Raw genomic sequence first — 18,846 nt, 5'->3', positions numbered from 1 at the left:
TTGTCATCAGATACAGTTTTAATAAAATGTACATAAGTTTACAAGTGGAACATTTCTTCACGATTACCAGGAACAGACGACCCCAACCGGAGTGCAAAAGTTGTGCCCAGGGATCTGCCAGGCATGGGGGGCACAGAGGGGACTGGGGGACTCAAGTCACTGTGTGTCACTGTGCATCACTGTGGGGACCATGGACACTCCCAGCTCCGGCTCCTCCTGGACACAGAGGAGTTTTTCCAGGGCCAGACTCGGTGTGTGGGATGCTCCACCTGCTGCATCGCACACCAGAGCGAGCCCCCTGCCCTCCCACCCCATCCCTTTGGGGGCAAGGGATCAGGAACGCTGATCAACATTATCCCTCTGCCTTCACAGGGAGTATTTCCAGGTGTGCGTGAGGCTGTTCGCCCACCTACAGCAGAAACTACAGGCTGTGGGTTATTTCTAGAAACGCTCATGCAGCTACTCAGGTTTCAGGAATGTGTTTCAGAACTGGAGCAGGATTTCAGCATCATGATACAACCGTAAAAAATGCTTTGGGGTCTGTCAGTGTGCTCGAAGGCATTGATTTAACACTGTGAGGAAAGAAACAAAAACCCACAAAAATTCAACTCCCCAACAGAAGAGTCTTTGGTGGAAGCTGAGTTAAAGTAACTGAATAGCACTTTGGAGTGATTGAGTTCAGCAATTAAGCAGATCTCGCCCGGTTTTGCTGCTGTGGCACTGAGGACACGATCAGGCCGTGTCGCCAGTGCTCACACGGGTCGGGGTGAGGCAGGAGAGGGGACACTGGGACAACCCCCAAAGTCCTGCAGCAGCTGGGGAGGACAGTCCCCCCAGCAGTCACGGCAGTGAGAGACAGCTGCTTGTTTCACTCAGGTAGAAATTCTGATCACTTTGAACAGAGACTTTAGTGCATTCCGTGGGTGAGAAGCAAGAGCCAGTCCCTCTCCCAGCAGGAATCCAGGATTGACGTGGTACAAGGGCCCAGGGCAGTGAACACCTTCTACTACAGCGTTACAAAACACGTGAAACCAGTGGTTCTTTTCAGCAAACTGATTTCAAAACACACCCATTGAGTCTGTGTAAGTCTCACTTCATTAAGATCACTGATTGTGTGGCAAATAATTAGCATGATTCTTCCACATTCATTAAAACAATAAGCTTCAGATGCTATGGAAATTAAATTTCCACTTATAACTCATCACGCTGAGGCTGCAGCAGCAGTAGTATAGGATTAGGAGGAAAACAGGCTGGAAATGAGAAGGGTATTAGACTAACAGGCATTGAAATTGAGTCTTCTGACCATAACCAGACATCCCATTAGAGTCACATGCAGAGATACAAACGAGCTGCCTCCACCCCTAGAAGAAATTTAAAAGAGTTTAAGAACTGGATGTGTCTGGCAGGATCATGAGCTCTGTGGCACAGTCAGCCTGCTCTTCCTGTAAAGTGCCTGAAGGGCAGAAAAGCTGCCAAAATGCCAGCTGGAAATTCAGCCTGACCTGGGCTGAGCAGGGCTGGAGTGGAGCCCGCATGGCTCAGTGCACCTTCCCTTTCTCCCAGCATGAAGGGACAGGCTGATGCTCCTCCAGCACCAGCTCTGTGGGACCTGCACGTGGCACTGACAGAAGCTTCACTGAATTATTCAGAAGCAATTTTTCAAGTAAAAATGAAGAGAAGGAAGGAGAACCTGAATGCAGTGAGCAGAGGTGACACCTCGAACCCACGTGGCTCACACAGGGTACTGGCTCACTCCAGCAAAGCACCTCCCTGATCCACAGGTCCATCCACAGCACCAAGGCCTGACCTCCCTCCCAGCAGCTTCCGAGCAGACTCCAGGGCTCGGGGGCAGCTCCTGGCTCAGTGGGGCTGTCACACTGGCTGGTGGCTGGGCTCACACTCCCTGTCCTTGAATTCACAGTTTGCTCTCACAGTTATTTTCTGCGTCTCTCACTGATCCCATCCAGCTACAACTGACTTGGGGGAACACAGATTTAAAACTAAAACCACCTCCCTTGAACCAACGAATTTCTATGGGGTTGTGATTGTTTAAAAGAGGTGAAAAAATCTACCAAAACTCACGTGTCATGGAGTGATCCCCTCTGCATGCTCGGGCTGTGTGTGGATGAAATTATTGCTGCTGCACATCCTTGCATGAAGCAAAGTAAAGCCTTGATTCTCTAAAAATGTTGCTGGAGGGGTTTTGTTGTTGCCGCAGTTCCATCCCTGGAAGCGTTCAGAAAAAGACTGGATGTGGCACCTGGTGCCAGGGTTTAGTTGAGGTGTTGGGGCTGGGTTGGACTTGATGAGCTTGAAGGTCTCTTCCAACCTGGTGATAGGGTATACCCCCATGAAAGACTGCAAGAAACCTTATATATATATATAAAATTTTTGAATCACCTTTAGAATGACCTAACCCCAGTCCAATGCCCTTTCAGTGGATCACACACTCACCTAGAAAAAGCTCAAGTACTTGTTAAGAATCCTGAAAGTGGAAAATGGGAAGGTCCCTTTCCATTAATAACCTAGTGGGGAGGATATGCTCATGGTTCCACAGATTCTGGTCCATGATGTGTACCTGCAAGGGTGGTCTGACCAGCCTCTGTTACTCTAACTCCATCATCAGCTTGGGAAACTGAAGGGACAAGATGAATGGAGCTTGTTCAGTGACTGGTTTGTGATGTTTGGGCCGTAACTTTGAACATTTTTACACAAGAAACAGTTGGGATGATTGGTAATTCTGAATATATTGTGTATATTGTAATGCTAATACATGGAGTTTTTATAAAGGGGTTGAGCTGTAATATAATTACCTGACGTTATTTATATCCTTTGTTCACGTTACCACAGATTATTAATAAAGGTTTGTTTGTAAGATATTTTAGGGAAACCCTCCCAGTCAAGGCCTAAACTCCAGCCCTGGCTGGTCAGGAAGCTTGCCATCAGACCCAAGTATTTCTGCGCTAAAATCATCATTGTCATCGCAACCATGAAAAGTGAAAGCTCTGCCTGATTGTTTGCATGTTTGATTTTCCAGCAACAGGAGCAGCCTGATTGCCTCACTGGGTTCACAACACCTTCCCTGCCCCAGCCCCGGGGCAGCAGCACTGCCTCGTGCTCCATCCAAGGCTGTGCTGCTGCCCTGGCTCTGCTCACCAGCACTGCCCAGACTGGCACCAGACATCCCAGCACGGCTCTGGCTCTGTGGCACAGCACCCACAGGGCCGTGGCTGCCACTGCTGCCGAGCAGCAGCAATATCACTGAGAGCAAAAGTCACAATAAGCCTTTAACCTGTGAAATCATGTCCTTTCCAGAGCATTAGCAAGTCCTGCTTGACTCGCTCTGTAATTAATAAAACTTTTAATTCATCTTGTAGTGCATTTCTCCACCCAGGAGAACCACCAGAAAATATGGAATACTGCTGGTTCGAGAAAAGCATAGAAAAAAAATAAATGGAGGGAAGACAGTGAGAGGAGGAAGGTGAGAAGCAACTGGAAAGGATACGAGGATCCTGAGAGCCCGGCATTCGGAAAAACATAACTTAAATGGTTCAACTATATATCACTGCAAATAGAGTTCTGACCAAAAATAATAATTACTTTATATATATATATATGTATATATTGCTATGTCATTCAGTTCAGCGCAGAGGTCTGAGGTCCTCCCGAGGCGGTCCTGCAGGCAGCACAGCCCCCGCTCCCGGCACGTCAAGGCTTCTGCTTGGCTGCTTTGGAAGGGAAGGGCGCCGAGGCGAAGGGATCGGCGCCGGGCAGCTCCGTAGTCCTGGAAGACAGCGGGACAACCGAGACAGACCCCGCTATGGCCTGTCTGCTGGTGTGAGACACCACTTTGTAAGCAGCTATGGGCTGGGCCTCGAGCCCCGGCCCGTCTTCGGGGCCGTAGTGCCGGGAATACTTGGACAGGGACTGCGGACGGAAGGGCTTGTTGGCCACGGAGCCCAGCGCGTCGCCCTGCTCGGGCAGCGCCGCTTTAGCAGGGCCGCTCTCCTGGGCCTCCACGGCTCTGACGGAGCAGGGATGGAGATTGCCTGGCTGAGCAAAGGCAGCAGAAGGATGCGGAGCTCTCGCCGAGGCCACGGACCCGTGCGCTGCTGGATCCAGGCCCGGGAACATCGGCTGAGCTCGGCCGTCGCCTCCCTGGCTGAGGAAAACGGGCGGTGTGAACGGCTCCTTGTGGCAAGTCAACTCTTCCACGCTTTTCTTCTTGGTGAAAGGGGCTCTCAGAAACACATCTGCTTCCTCTGGATGCCGCAGAGCCGCGTTGCCCTTACAAATAAAAGGAGCTTTGGTAAAGACATCCACTTCATCGGGGACCTTCCTGGAGCTTCGGAAAGGAGCCGTGGCAAACACGTCGGGTTCGTTAAAAGCCTCCCCGCTGTGCGACTGGAAGGCCGGGAACAGTGGCTCCCCTGCTCTGGTCTGGGGATCCTCTTTGGAGGCCTCGTGCCTGGGCACAGGCTGCAGGAACCCCGGGCACAACTTGCACGTCTCCTCCTCCTCTTCCGAATCCATCAGTAAAGGCCTGGACCCGCTGCAATCCAGAATATCTCCCTCGTGGTCTGTCCCCTCTCCTTCGCTGCTGTAGAAGGAGCTGTTGCTTGAAGGTCCATCTCTGGCCAGGTACTCCGGCTCTGAGTTGTGCTGCACTTTCCCCTCCAGCATCTCGGGCTGACCCTTGTACGAGGCGCGTCCGTCGCTGCCGGGATCTCCTTTACAGAGCTCGAGAGCGACAGCGGGGAACCGGCCCGGAGCCCTCTGCACACCTACGAACACAAGAGATGGGTGTTACTGAACCAGCTCAGCAGTCACAGCAAAGGTACGTTACACAGGAACGGCAGATGGAAACCACCACCATGCATGGAAAATGGGCAGGAGAGGGAGGGCAAATCAATGAAAAAATAATGCCAGGGAAGGTGTTGGCGACACGGCCCAGGGACACCACGGGTACCACTGCTCAGAGGATGGGAGATGTCTGACACACGCATGGGCACGCACAGCACCCTCAGCACCATCCCACCAGGCTTCTCTCCCACCCACCCACCAGCACTGAGCGCTTCCCTTCCCCACGCTGCTGCCTGAGGGAAGCTCCAGCAGACAAGTTCTGTCATTCCATCCTGCACTGCTGCTCTCCAAGCACACCTATTGCTTGGCCTAGCCTCTCTTCCTGTGGGCCAGCCCACAGATAGGTGGAAAAGCTTGTGGAATACGTGGGGATGCCCCAACACCTGCTAAAATAACAGGCCACTCTCAGAGACTGAAGGTCAGCTTACAGCTTTTAGTGAATCCTAAGTAGCAGCTATTTTAGTAGCAGCTATTCTTTTTAACCACTGCCAGACAAATGATTTTTAAATACTCCACACCATGACTTTAAATCAAGGAGCAGAGCTCCAATGACCTGGCTTGTTTCTGCATTGGTGTAAGAAGGCAGTGCAGGGAGAGGCTGTCCTGCCCTTCTCCAGCTCCAAGAGCCACCAGGAGGCCTTAGGACTCACACAGACAAAACAGAAGATCTCTTACCTTCACAGAACTACTGGCAGGTTAGAAGTGTCATTGGACTCGTTAGCAAGAGGATAGGAGAAAATCACATGAAAACTAAAACAGCAGGAATTGCAGGAAGAACGAGGAGGGTGAGGAGGCTGGTTGGTACCCAGGGTCAGCAAGGCACCAACCAACACACCCTGCAGTGCCAGAACCACACCCAGGGAAAACTCTGCCCAGGTGAATTGTTCATGTTTGCACACCCATCACAGCCCTCGGGCACTGCTCCTCCATCACACCCACAGACACAAAATAGCCCCTTCTCCATCACTGCTCACAAGTAAAGACACAGCAGCCGTTGATGAGGCATCAGAACCAGAATTTATTGGGAACTCTCACCTGGATACATCACACTGCTAAATAAAGACAGCGCAGCTGTGAGAACATTGCACCTCCACAGAAATCCCCTCTCCTGCAGCCCGTGCTGTCCACGCTGGCTTTCCCTCAGGGCCCACTCTGGGATTCCAGGAGCAGCAGGCTCCCAGGAGGGTGGTGGCCTACCCTGGCCAGGGGTCACTGGGACACTCTGAGCTACAGCAGGACCAGCTGCCGCGTCATGGAAACGCCTCTGGATCCACATGGATCCAGGGGAAAAGGCATTCAGCATGCAGAGCAGGGTCATGCACAGCAAGGGCCCACTCTGCACAAGAACAGCACATCTGGGTGGAATTTCTGACTTGTGCAAGCCTGTGCCCACACAAGCCATGGCATTTGGGACAGTGAGAGAGGGAGGACAGCAGCTAAACCCATCTGCTTAGCAGCACGCAGCTCTGAACATGGGGACACTGCACAAGGAGCAGAATGCCCTGTTCTGGGAAAAAATCCTCTTTCTGATGTTCTCTGTGCCCATTCACGTGAGAAGGGCACCAAATGCTCAGCAGCAGTTTTCTCCTGTACAACACTGGTGTGTATAATATTTGATTCCAGGGTCAGATATACATACTAAAGAAGATTCCAAACTATACTCAGGCTCTTTTTCAAGAGGGAGAACCTTAAAAAAAAAACCTCTGATCACTCAGTACCCCAGAAACACACTCTGCAGGTATTCAGACAGCAGCCTGAAAGAGTTTTACCCCAGGTGACAGCTCTAGCACCTGGAGTTTCCCCAGCTTCCAGGGAAAACAGTGCCCTGAAGTGGCAGAGTACTGAAATAACCAAGAGAAAATCGAGAAAATATTTACTCCCTATTCACAAGAGGCAAAGCAGTCACCACAATGGGTGAGGATCTCACTTCTGGAGCAGAGCCCAAAAAAAGGTCAGGGGAGACAGAGAAACTCCTGGAGTCTAAAGCTCCCCTTTCACCAGGAAACTCTCCTGATTTCATCAAGCCAAAGTCAGGACAAAACATCCAGGAACAGGCAGCTAAAGATCAGCACAGTTACCAGTGTGCAGAATTACTAGTTTGGAATTTTGAAGGGCTCAACAGCCTTTTATCACTCCTTCATTCTTGCACTGTGCAGGTTTTCCTTGTACTGCAATTCCTAGAAGCAAACTGTTCCAATTTCTAGAAGCAATCCCATTAAACAACAGCACAGAACTAACCCCACCCAGCACTCCCACCAAGGAGGAACAACACAGCACCAAAGGTCAGGGACACCTGTGACACTGCACAATTTGCAGGATCAAGTGTTTCTGCTCCAAGCCACTCACAGTGGGAGGCCAGGAGGCAGATCGAGCCCTCAGTTCCAGAGGAAAAGGAATTGAATGCTGCAGTCCTGGCACACCAACCCCCACCCCACCTCCCAGCAGCTCAAGAGCAGCCTGAGCCCTGCACAGCAGAGCAGCCTCAGGCTGGGAGATGCCCCCAGAACAAGCCCAGCCAGCAGCCCCTCCTGGCTCCCCAGGACCAGCACACTGAGTGATTTTTAAAATAAGGTGGTTTTGCACAGTTTTAGGCCAGAGAACACCATTATGGTTCCTTCACAAGAAGCTCCCTCTAAAGTGTTTTTGCTTCACACAGATCAGCTCGAGCTGCCCTGGCCTGTGCTGAGTGGGCTGGAGGAGGATGATGCAGATCTGCCACAAAGCCAGGATTCTCCCACCACTGTCCCAGCAGGCTGCACAGCACCTGAAGCCCTGGCCAAGGAGGTCTCAAAGGATCCTGAGAAGACTTGGACAGTCCAAACCCAGGGAGCTGCACCTTCTGTTTTGGGACAGATGCTCCCAACACAGCAGATACTGTCAGAAATGAGGCGGCTGACTGAACTCATCTGGTTAAAGATGAACAGGAGGTTTCCAAAGGCAGGGGCCCTTCCCAGCCTGAGCCCCTCAGAGTAAGCAAGAACCAACACTAAAATTCCAACTATTCCTTTGAATCTCTGCCACTCAAAGACAGAGCTTGTTCCTGCACCCAAAGCACGACCTGAGGTGAAGGGAAATTGCTCCACGTGCTGTGTTTGACCCTGACAGGAGATCCACCAGAACAGCTCCAGCCCCTGCTGCCATCCCAGCACCAGGGCACTGCCATGGGCAGAGCAGAACACCTGCTGGGGTGGCACTGAACCCCTCCTGAGCCCTTCAGAGGGGACAGGAACACCTCCAGCCAAGCTCCAGCACGGATTCTCAGCCCCTCGGGGGACACCAAGCGTGTCCCCTGGCAGAGCTGTGCCCTCAGGGCAGCTCTCACACAAACCCTTCAGCTCTGAGCACCAGCCCAGGCCCCTGGGACACTCACAGTTTCTGGAGAGTTTAAAATGAATCCCCAGTCTCCACTCATCTCTCAATTCCATTCGCTCTGCAAGCACATGGTGAATATTTTCTGGTGAAGGAGGTTTAAGAACAGACATCTCTAAAATATCGTATTTCCACCCACACCCACGAACAGCTACTTGAAAAAGCAATAAAATAAACATTCACATCTGCTTATTTAATAGCATTATTAACAACCCAGTGCATTTGTCATTTTTTCCAGAACCCTTGAACAAGCGCCATTAGATTTAAAATCTTAAACATTCTTTAAAAGTACTTTAATTCACAGAAATCTTTGTTTCTAATATACAGTAGATGGTTACTTTTTAAAATCCATTCTCTTTTCATATAATCTCAGTATCTGACTATACAATAACTTTCTATCTATAGCGTCTTCATGTTTTCCAGTCCAGCTCACCTGTGCTTTAGGAATATAAAACAAAAAAATAATAAAGTTCTATCCACAATTTTACTAAGGTCATTTCCATAGTTCTCATGTAAAGCTTCTCTTGGAAAGTGCAGTATACACATGTAATGATACAACACACGTAAGCAATACTTTTATTAGTAAGTGTAGGTTTTAAAAGAAGAGTAATGTAGAGACACAACCGATGGGAGTTCTATGTACAGAATTTGTTAAACTAAGTGTCGGGCTGGGGAGGAGATGGAGGGAGGAGAGGAGGAGTCACAAACTTGGGGTTCTTCCCTTCCCAGCGAGGTCAGCACAGACACATTCAGTCGCTCGCACTTTCGCACGGGGGAACTGCACCGGTACTAATACAGCTACAAACACAAACACGGGGAGCAGGAAAGCTGGGGAAACTCCACTGCAGAGGGAGAGTCCTTCTGCTCAGAGAGGGCTTTCAAATACGAGATAGAAATTCCAGACTTTGTGGTAAGCCAAGGAGAAGGAGCTGAGCGGATCCAGCTATGACAAACCAAGCGTGGGGGGAAGGAAAAGGGAGAACCCATCGAGTTGTAGCAGCACTGATTTCAAACCACCTGAACCGAGGGCATGCGTGGTCACAGAGACTGGGGTGGAGAAAGGCCCACAGGAATCTTTGTCTACTGAAACAATGGCTCCATACTGAACTGGGGTGCACTATAGCAGTTACAAGAGAGAATGGAGAACCCAGAACAGATACCAGATGCTTGACTAAAACCAGGATTAAAAATAGACAAACAGCCGTAGGACAATTTGTTTCATACACCATTTACAATAGGTTGAGGGGATTTTCTTTTTTTCCAGTCAAACACAGAAAAGAAGTCACAGAAAATACATCTGCTGCTGCCACAGCGCCCTTTTCACCCCAAAAAAGGCCAATGAAACACTAGTCACAGCCATACTCACATGGATTTGGTTCAAAACCTTGTCACGCTTCACTTAGGGTCATTTCTGCAGCTTTAACAATCTGGTTTTTACTTTTGTCCTTTTTTTTCCCCCTTTCTCTGTTTTCCCTCCCCCAGGAAGCGCAGTTTGTTCCCAGCAGGATTGTCAAACAGCAAACCACGAGCTGGGGGCAGCTGGAAAACTCTTCATGTGCACCATCACCAGAGTATGGCCGGGAGGAACTCAGGGCTTCCTCCTCCTCGGAAGCAATTCAGAGCCACCAGCTCTCCTGCCCCGTGTCCTGCAGCTGAGGGACGTCCCTGCCACTGTCCCCTGGCCCCTGCCCAGCCGTGGGGACAGGGGAGAGCAGCAGAGCCACAGCCCAGAGCCCAAAGCCCAGATGGGGCCGCGCTGCTCACGCCCGGCTCCGGGAACAGGAGGCTGGGCCAGGGTCACAGAGCAGCCCCAGCTCCTGAGCAGGGCCCGGGGGCTCTCAGGCTGCTCCCCTGGACACAGCCACGGGACAGGGCAGAGGGAACCAACCTCCCAGGGCCTCACCAGCCTTACAGACACCAGGCTGCCTGGAGAACTGAGCCAGAACTTCCCCAGGGCACAGCAAGGCAGGGAGAGAGGTGGGTGACCGTCTCCTGTTGGCAGATTTTTCTCTTAATTAAAGGAGGGAAAAAAAGAAAAGAAAAGCCCCAAAGAAGCACAAGGAAGGGAACTCTTCTGGCAAGGAAACCGGAGTGTGGGTACGTTACAGAAACTGCTTCTGCTACTGTGGCACTGCTACAGGTCTATGAGCTGATCCACCAGCAGCAAAGACCTGGCTATGTTGGGAAGACTGGACTCAGAGCTTCCACTGTTGTTTCTAGAATGCCCACCTGGAAGTGTGAGAGATAGGAATTCAGTATTGAGCAGGACACACACACACACGACAGTTTCAGAAGTTCAAGATCAAGAAAGAAAGAAAAAAGTCAAAGCAAAACAGAGAATTTGCTCAAGCTCTTCTCATTATTTCTATCACCATAGCAATGAATCCCCTGCTTGGTGCTCCACCCTCTTCCCCCAAACCAAACCAGCACAGCAGCCAGCAAATCCCTACAAACCCATTCTGACCACAAAGTTTATCCAGAACCCTGGCCTTACTAAGGGATCTCTAAAACAAATTCAAGGACAGGTCAGAATTTTAAATCTTGAAATCTCCTTTAGGAGCACCTTTGGGTGCTTTGAGCTGCTTCCAGGAGAACTGGGCTGTCGTGGGACTGGGACTTGGATACTAAAGGAGAGACCCACAGGATGGTTTGGGCTGAAAAAGACCTTAAAGAGCATCTGGTTCCAACCCCCCAGGGGTGGCCCAGCCTTGGGAGAAATCCCTGACTCCCAGCAGGAGCAGAGTTTGTAATGCCTGAGCTGCTCCTAACGAGTGTCAGCCTCTGACAGCCAAGACTAGTGCAGAGCAGGGGCTCAGCACACTCCTGCTGTTGACCAAAAATGGGAGTTAGGGAAGCCAAAAGGTTCTGTGACCAAACTGAAAAAAAAAAGAAGACAAAAAAGGCTTAAAAAAATCCCACAAAAGTGATCAGCTGCCCAGGCACTGCCCTCCAGGCTCTGCCTGCCCAGAGCTCCTCAAGGAGGTGGGGACAGACCTCTGCTATTTCACAGCTCAGACTGGAACCAGTCACAAGTGCCACAGCACCACTGCCCCAAAACTAATTTATATATCCACTCTGCCTTTTTTCCTTCCCTTTTGCACTCCCACATCCTGGCTTACCTTGTGAATTTTTGGATATCAACACTGGAATTGGGTCAAACTCATCTTCTGTCACTTTTTCAGAGCCCTCAGGAGCATCAAAGCCTGATATCAGGTTAGTATCTTCTGCAGCATAGAAGAGAAGGAAGGGTAAAGAAGCAAAGACAGCAGAGAGGCTGGTTAGAATTGCCAGGAAGTGTTAGAACATCTTAATGTCTTCAGAGGCAGCGTTTAGATGCAGGAGTTTTATTTAAAAGGTGAAATGAAGCTGGTAAGTCTGGGCAGGAAAGAAGAGAGGCAATGAGATACAGAAGTGGAGGGGATCAAACCAAACCAAGCAAGACCCAGAACAAAACCTGACCAGTCTGAGGGCTCAGCTGGAAGCCGTGGCAGAGGCTCAGCCTGGCTCTCTGGCTCCCAGCTCTCATGCACAGGGAGAGGAAAAGGGCTGGGGGAGAAAAAACAAACCACAGAAGAAATTCCAGTCATCTATATGAGACAAAACCCTGCGCTTTCACCCGCTGCAATGAAACAAGAAGGGCAACATGAAGTCAGATTTCCAAGGAGTTGACCTGCCTGGAGAGTACCCAGATATTGTGAGAGCTTTTCCAGAGGCCCCTAGGGCAGTTCTGGGAGATAATTCCATTTATTTCAAACCACATCAGCTGCAGTTCAGCACGTGGTGGGAGGCACTTCCAACCATCTCCACAGATGAGATGAGATTATTTATCCACCTCATCAGGCAATTATGTGTTTTCAGAGCCTCTCACACTCCCTGGGCATCACTACTTGTTCCTTCAGACACCTCAAATACCCTCCCAAATCTGCTCCCCAGCTCCTATGAAGTGTTTCTGAAAGCCCAGCAAGGACACATCAACCCAGCAGTTTTCATTCCTGTCTGACTCCTGCTGGGAATAAAAGATTTCCACCTAAAGCTGGACAAGATTTAACAGGTTTGGGGAGAGGGAGGTGAGGCAAGAAAGCACTCGTGGAACTACTCTGTGCCCTGGAGGATCAGACCTAGGGAAAACAACCCCCAAAAGCTGTAGGAGAGCAGGGCTGCTTTTCCATGATCCCAATGAAAAAAGGCTCAGAGCAGGGCTGCTTTTCCATGATCCCACTGATAAAGGCTCAGAGCAGGGCTGCTTTTCCATGATCCCAATGAAAAAAGGCTCAGAGCAGGGCTGCTTTTCTATGATCCCACTGATAAAGGCTCAGAGCAGGGCTGCTTTTCCATGATCCCACTGATAAAGGCTCAGAGCAGGGCTGCTTTTCCATGATCCCACTGATAAAGGCTCAGAGCAGGGCTGCCTTTTCAGCCCTTCTGGTCCCACTGGTGCCTGGAGCACTGCAGCTCCATGGGCTGATGACACCCAGGGACAGCAGCACCTGTCCCAGAGGTGTTTCAGATCATCACCAGCACCAGCACTGGATAAACTAAACCAAAAGTAAAGAGTGAGACTGATGTTCAGTTAATAACCACACCCAGAGCTAAAAGTGAGGTTTGGAAAGAAGCCCTCAGTGAGTTCTGGAAGATTTTAGCACCTTGCCCCGCCCCTGCTAACTGAGTCTCACCTTCCTCAGCACACACAGGCCTTTCCATCCCAGAGGACAGCCCTGGCAGAGCCATGCAGTAAATTCATTTTCCCATTAAGCCACAGCAGCACACCTGGCCTTTGCTGTGCCCCAGGATGGAGCAGTAAGTGCTCCACACCCATTTCAGTGCAAAGGGAAGGGGCACAGGGGTGGATCTCAGCTCTGAGCAGCAAGAAGGACTGCCTGTGCAACCCCAAAGCTCTGGGGAAAGCACAGACTCATTCTGAAGTGCTGTCAAGTGCAAAATTTGATTCCAGGCTGGTTTTGGAGCAATTCCTCTGAGGCCAGAGCATTTCTGTTGCTACAGGGACACTCAACAAAGGAGCCAAGCACCCCCCAGCTCTGAGGGGCACCAGGAATCAGCTCTGCTGCTCTGGGCCCATCTTTCAGGGCAATAAATAGCCCAGGAGTCCTGGCCTTCCCCTCAGGCTCTCATTCAGGTTGGCTGTGGCACTCCAGCTGGACTCAAGAACTTCTCCTGACTGGGACAACGTTCTCTAGGGCTGCAAGAGCTCATCTGCCCGAGATGCTAACTCCAACAAACCACAGCAAATTCTTTTTGCTCCAAAATCTTGTGACAGATGATGATCAGGCTCCCTTCTGGAATTAATAATGCAGGAAAACCACCAGTCTCAAAGGCCACGAGGAAGAAGCAAACCCAGAGTGCAGTCACTGAGGGAGGGCTGCACACAGCCCACCCTTCCTGCCTGCTGGATCCCACTCCATGGAAAACAACACCATTCTGGACAAACCCTGGCTTTACAGTCAAGCTGAACACTCGATTCTTTTTCCCCCCTTAGAACATCAGTGCACATTCCAAGTTTGAGCAGTTTGGGAAGAAAACAAAGCAGTGGCTTGGAGACAATAAAGCACCAGAACAGGGCAGAGTCTCTGTCTCTGAGGAGGAGGGCCAGTTTACCTTTGTGAGGCTGAGCTGTGAAAGCTACAGGAGCAAACTCATCCAGGAGGTCAGCAGCAGGGTTAGAGAGCAGAGAACAGTCAAGCAGAGAGTCTTCCCCAGTGAGAGAGTCTGGATCCAGGTGAGCATGGACAGGACACAAACAGGGTTAAGCTCTCATTGCCACATCCCCCTCAGGCACAGCTTTGGTGCCAAGCCAGCACAGGAACTGCCACTTCTGGTGATGGAGGAGATTCCCTGCTCCCAGTGAGGGCACAGAGCACCTCCAGCAGGGCTTTGTGCCCCTCTGGAGCTGAGCAAAGGAATCCCTCAGAGGCAGGTGACAGCTCTGCAGAGAGGAGCTGCAAACCCAGCTCAGCCCAGCTGCTGTGGGCAGTGCCCAGCCCAGGTTGCACAAGGAGAAAGGGCTCAGGAGCTGCTCTGTGCCCCCCAGGACACACCAGGGACTGCTCCTGAGCTCTGAACCACCTCGTGGAGCCATGCACCAGCACCTCCAGGGCTGGGAGGCTGGGCTCAAGGAACATTGCACAGCACCACAGAATCTCCTGAGTGGGAAAGGACCCACAGGGATCAGAGCCCAGCTCCTGGCCCTGCACAGACCCTGAATTCCCACCCTGGGCATCCCTGGCAGCGCTGTCCAAAGGCTCCTGGAGCTCTGGCACTCTCTGGGTCCGTGCCCACTCCCTGGGGAGCCTGGGCAGTGCCAGCCCCTCTGGGGAAGAGCCTTCTGCACTCCCCCCAAGGAGAGGAGCAGCCCAGAGCACTCCTGAGCTGGCCCAGGTGCCAGCAGTGGCAGAGCAGCCCCCGGGGAGCAGGCAGAGCCCCTGGTGCCTCACCAACCTGTTCTGTTGGAGGCCACGGAGTCGCTCTGGGACACGAGGCGCTGGGGCAGCGGGGCCTCCAGCCCCGGGATCAGGCTCTCCACAGCCACGGCAGCTTTGCCTTTCCAGGGGCACAGGAGAAGCCAGAGGTTAGTGTGCAAGGAAAAGCAGGAGGAACTGAGGCAGGAGTTGTCTGAATCCTTTACTGGCCCTGTAGAGTGTCAGCTCAAGGGTTTGGTTGGTTTCGAACTCTGGTTTCAGCTTTCATTTATTTTAATTTGTACAAGCCCAATTTGAAACGCCCAGAGAGTGGAACAGGAGGTCACTAACACCTGCCCCACAGCTGAACAGGAAGAAAATATCCACAAAATCCTTGTCCAGCAAAAGGAAAGCGGTGACCACTAGAGTTCCCTTGCATTCAGAGTAACTGACCATTAAAATTCAGACAACTGCCAGAAACTGCCAAAGTTTTGCTGTTACAGGGAGTCGGGTCCTTCCTTTCTGTCAGAGCCACAGGTCACACCCAGCTGGGACCCACCCACAGCAGCTGATGGCAACAACCCCAGCCTGCACTCCTGTCTTCAGGGCACCTGGCAAGTAAAACACAGCTCTGCAGCACCCCAAAACCCTGCCTGGAGCCCAGGTGTGGGAGTCCAGGGCACCAGGCTCACAGCAGCCACCTCTGCTCCCAGCCCTGCCCAGCCCAGGGAACGCTGCCCTTCCTCCTCCTCCTCCTGCTGAGGGCCACAGAGACAGCCCAGCCATGGTCCAACACAAACTCTTGACCACAAAGAAAGGTACTTCTGCCATACCTTTCTTCAATCAGCAATCAACTTTCTCTCTCCCAAGGCCCAGCAGTGCCACTGCCAGAGCAGAGCAGCCACCAAGTACCCACCCCAGAGGGAAAGGGCAGCTGTGCCTCAGCACCTCCATCCCTTCCCAGGGGCTGCTCTGGGGGTCAGGGGGAGCATGCAGGGGGGCACAGGGGGCACAGGGGCAGTTACCATTGACAGTGTCTGCCGTGCTGCCGAAGGGGTCAGCCAGAGGCAGCAGCTCGGGGAGCAGGAGCGCAGGCTCGGGAGATTTGAGGCCCTCAATCAGTTTTTCTGGGGCAAGCAGGAAAAGGAATAAAGGAGGCAACAGAGAGAAAAAGCAGAATGAAGAAGAAGACACCATTAATCAGGAGCTCAGCTCGCTGTGCTGTGTGTGAGCCCCAGAGCAGCACCTGCACCACAGGTGGGAAGTGGCTCCAGCACAGAACCCTGAGTGCCCCTGGCTGCAGAGGACCTGTGGGAGCTCAGCCACCCCTGCCATGGCAGGGACACCTTCCACGAGCGCCAGGGTCCAGCCTGGCCTTGGACACTGCCAGGGATCCAGGGGCAGCCACAGCTTCTCTGTGCCAGGGCCTCACCAGCCTCACTGAAAAGATTCTCTCTTTAACCTAAAACCCTCCTCCTTCAGCTCAACACCACCATCCCTTGTCCCACCAGGCCCTGCCATGAAGTTTGTCCCCCAGCAGCACTCAGAGCCATCAGAGGAGCCACCTGAGAGAGGTGAGGACATCCTCACCCACCGTGGGCTCCTCTCCCAAGGAGCCACTGCAGAACAGCCCACAGTGCTGCCACTGCCATAGTTTTTATATATATATAAAACATATATAAATATGTATAAAAACACAGAGGGGGATTAAAAAGTGCCCTCTCAGCACAGCCACACACTGCAACCTTTGAGATTTGTCAAGTTCCCTCTTCCTCACAGTAAGAAATTCCTGGTTGTTTCCTATCAGAGTAAGGAAAACATCTGCATAAAGAGCAGAGCAAGAACCTGCAGCTGATGGGTCTTGGAGCATCCCCAAGAGGCTGATGCTGGTGGCTCCAGAGCCTGGAAAACCAAATCACTTCCTCCAGGAATGAAAGCCTCTCTCTTCTGGTTTGCACCAACACCAGGAGGAGCAGCAGCCACTGAATTAACTCAGGATTTGTAGCCTGGGACAGGCAGACAGGCCAGACCCCACCGTGCACGGGCTGAGGAGCAGAGCTTTGGGCACTGGCCTGCTCTTCAGACCCCTTTTGCAGCACATGCACACACCTGATGGAGCTGACAGTCAGCCAGACTTTGCATCTGCAGCCAGCAGGGCCAGAGGCTCTGTAGCCATGCTGCTTTCACTGCTGGCCACACACCCCTTCAGCCACAAACACCCAGAAAGCATTTTAGGAAACACCAGAGTTAGGAAAAAACATCAGTCGAGATAACACCAATCATATCAACATCAAAAACGTCAAATCAAGAGGTGAGAGAGGCAAAGGGGCTTGGGTTAGAGCAGGCTATTAGAAAGAACAAGGACTCCTGACAAGTTGCGAGTTAAACGGAGCAGAGGGCAGAGCTGTGTGCCAGGGCGAGGACGCAGTGCCCACCAGGCAGGTGGGGCACACACAGGCTGGTACTCACTGCAGGGCTGCCCTGGGCAGCACACAGCTCAGCAGAGCACACAGCAGAGTCCTTTCCTTCGGGGGCCAGCTGGGAGAGAGAGACAGGGCTGTGAAAATCCTGCCAGGGAGGGACACGGCCAGCAGGGCAGCATGGCACTGGCCAGGGTTTCTGCCTGCTGACTGATGAAGTTTTAGCAGCTCAGAACAGCCCTGAGTGCTGCCAGGCTGTGGTGCTCCCTGGGCCAGGCCAGGGAAGCTGCACTGCCACTCTCCTGCAGAAATGGATTGGTTCTCACACAGCAGGGGCAGGAAGAGAAGGGGAATAAAGGCAAAGGGAATCAGGGCTCTGCAAACACCACGGAGCTACCAGCACAACACTCAACAGCTGTGGATGTGACAGCCTGCTCAGAGACAGAGAAAGCCAGAAAAGCTTTCCCAGAATGGGCCTGGGAGACCTTAGGGAGCTGGAGATAAACAGTGATAGCCAATCATTATAAACAACCTGCAGGTGTTGTTTTTCTAATATCTGTTTTCTTGTTATTCTCCTAAGATTGTTTACACATGGGCATCTTGTTAATTATTCAATCAGGTGATTGATTCAATGACCAATCATCTTGCTAATTCTTCAACCAGGTGAAATGCATTAATTAAATGACCAGTCATCTTGCTAATTCTTCAACCAGGTGAAATGCATTGATTCAATGACCAATCAGGCCCACCTGTGTCAGACCAGTGTATAAAAGAAGAATTCAGTAAAGACTGAGGCACTTATGCCACTCAGCCTTCTGATGACTCTGGGTCATTTCTTATTAAACAGGGACAAACACTGGCTCCTTAAGAGAGCAAAACCAAGCAATTTTAGTTTCACCTTCAAGATCTCAAATATTTGTAAAATAGTAAATTCTCCCCGCTACAAATTCAAAGCCCAGGCAGAAGAACACTGGATGCTCTTTACACTCATTTAGCTGGGATTCTCATGGTCTGCTGGCTTTATTGCTTTAAATCATCACTCCCCCACCTTGTCCTCCCAGTAAATACAGCAATAAATCCATCATTCCCACATGAGCAGTTGCCCTTTTGCATCTTCCCAGCTCAAGATGTAAACCCAGACCATTAGTGCACACCCACAGCTGCTGTGCCTGCCTAATTGTGCATGTGCAATTACTTTATCTCAATGTGTTATCTTGGTGCAAATAAATCCTCAGCAGAAATACAGTTGTTTATCAGAGCTGTTCTGAACACCCAGGCATAGCTGGGCACCCAGTTATCTTCTCAGAATTGATGGGCCTGGAGTAGAGTTATGGTTATTAAAAACATCTCATCAAGTGTTTTATTCCCAAAAAAATAAAATGCCCTCCTCCATCAGTCGGAGTGACCCCACAGAGAGAGTTCCCCTGACCAACACCCAGGATTAGTCAGTGGTGAAGCCTGAAATAAGCTCATTAAGAACAACTTGGCTCATTTTCCTGCACATACACAAGGAAATATGTTTTCAGCATGAATATTTAATTCTCCCTTATTTTAACAGATGTTTTGCCATATTTTTACATCCCTCTTGCCAGCTCCTCTTCCTAGCTATAATTCCATTAAGAACTGCAGCCATTAGCCAGGGGAGGAGGAGGAGGAGGAGGAGGGACACCCACTGCACCTGCACCTCCAGGTGCCAAGGGGAGCAGGTCTGTGGCCTGAGCTGAGCTGCAGCCAGGTGAAAACCTGAGCTCAAATCCAGAAGTTTGATCTTTTCTGCTGAA

General features: G+C 51.2%; 1 protein-coding gene across 9 annotated transcripts in view; it reads right to left on the bottom strand.

Annotated features, from left to right (window-relative positions):
* The window catches only part of AAK1 (AP2 associated kinase 1), a 57,334-nt gene continuing 38,488 nt past the window's right edge, over positions 1-18,846 (bottom strand). For 4 of the 9 annotated variants that reach the window (XM_085559262.1, XM_085559261.1, XM_085559263.1 and 1 more), the window contains one exon: positions 1-4,784. In XM_085559262.1, the coding sequence (XP_085415388.1) occupies positions 3,709-4,784 (1,076 nt within the window). In that variant the 3' untranslated portion in view covers positions 1-3,708. Of the gene's footprint in view, positions 4,785-8,410; positions 10,462-11,351; positions 11,457-13,845; positions 13,957-14,685; positions 14,788-15,670; positions 15,773-18,846 lie in introns of those variants that run through there. The other 5 variants (XM_077789229.2, XM_031506733.3, XM_085559267.1 and 2 more) reach the window with 3 other exon arrangements.

The sequence above is a fragment of the Lonchura striata genome, chromosome 22, assembly GCF_050655825.1.
Source record: "Lonchura striata isolate lonStrDom1 chromosome 22, ASM5065582v1, whole genome shotgun sequence".
NCBI lineage: Eukaryota > Metazoa > Chordata > Aves > Passeriformes > Estrildidae > Lonchura > Lonchura striata.
This window is presented reverse-complemented; position numbering and strand designations above follow the sequence as displayed.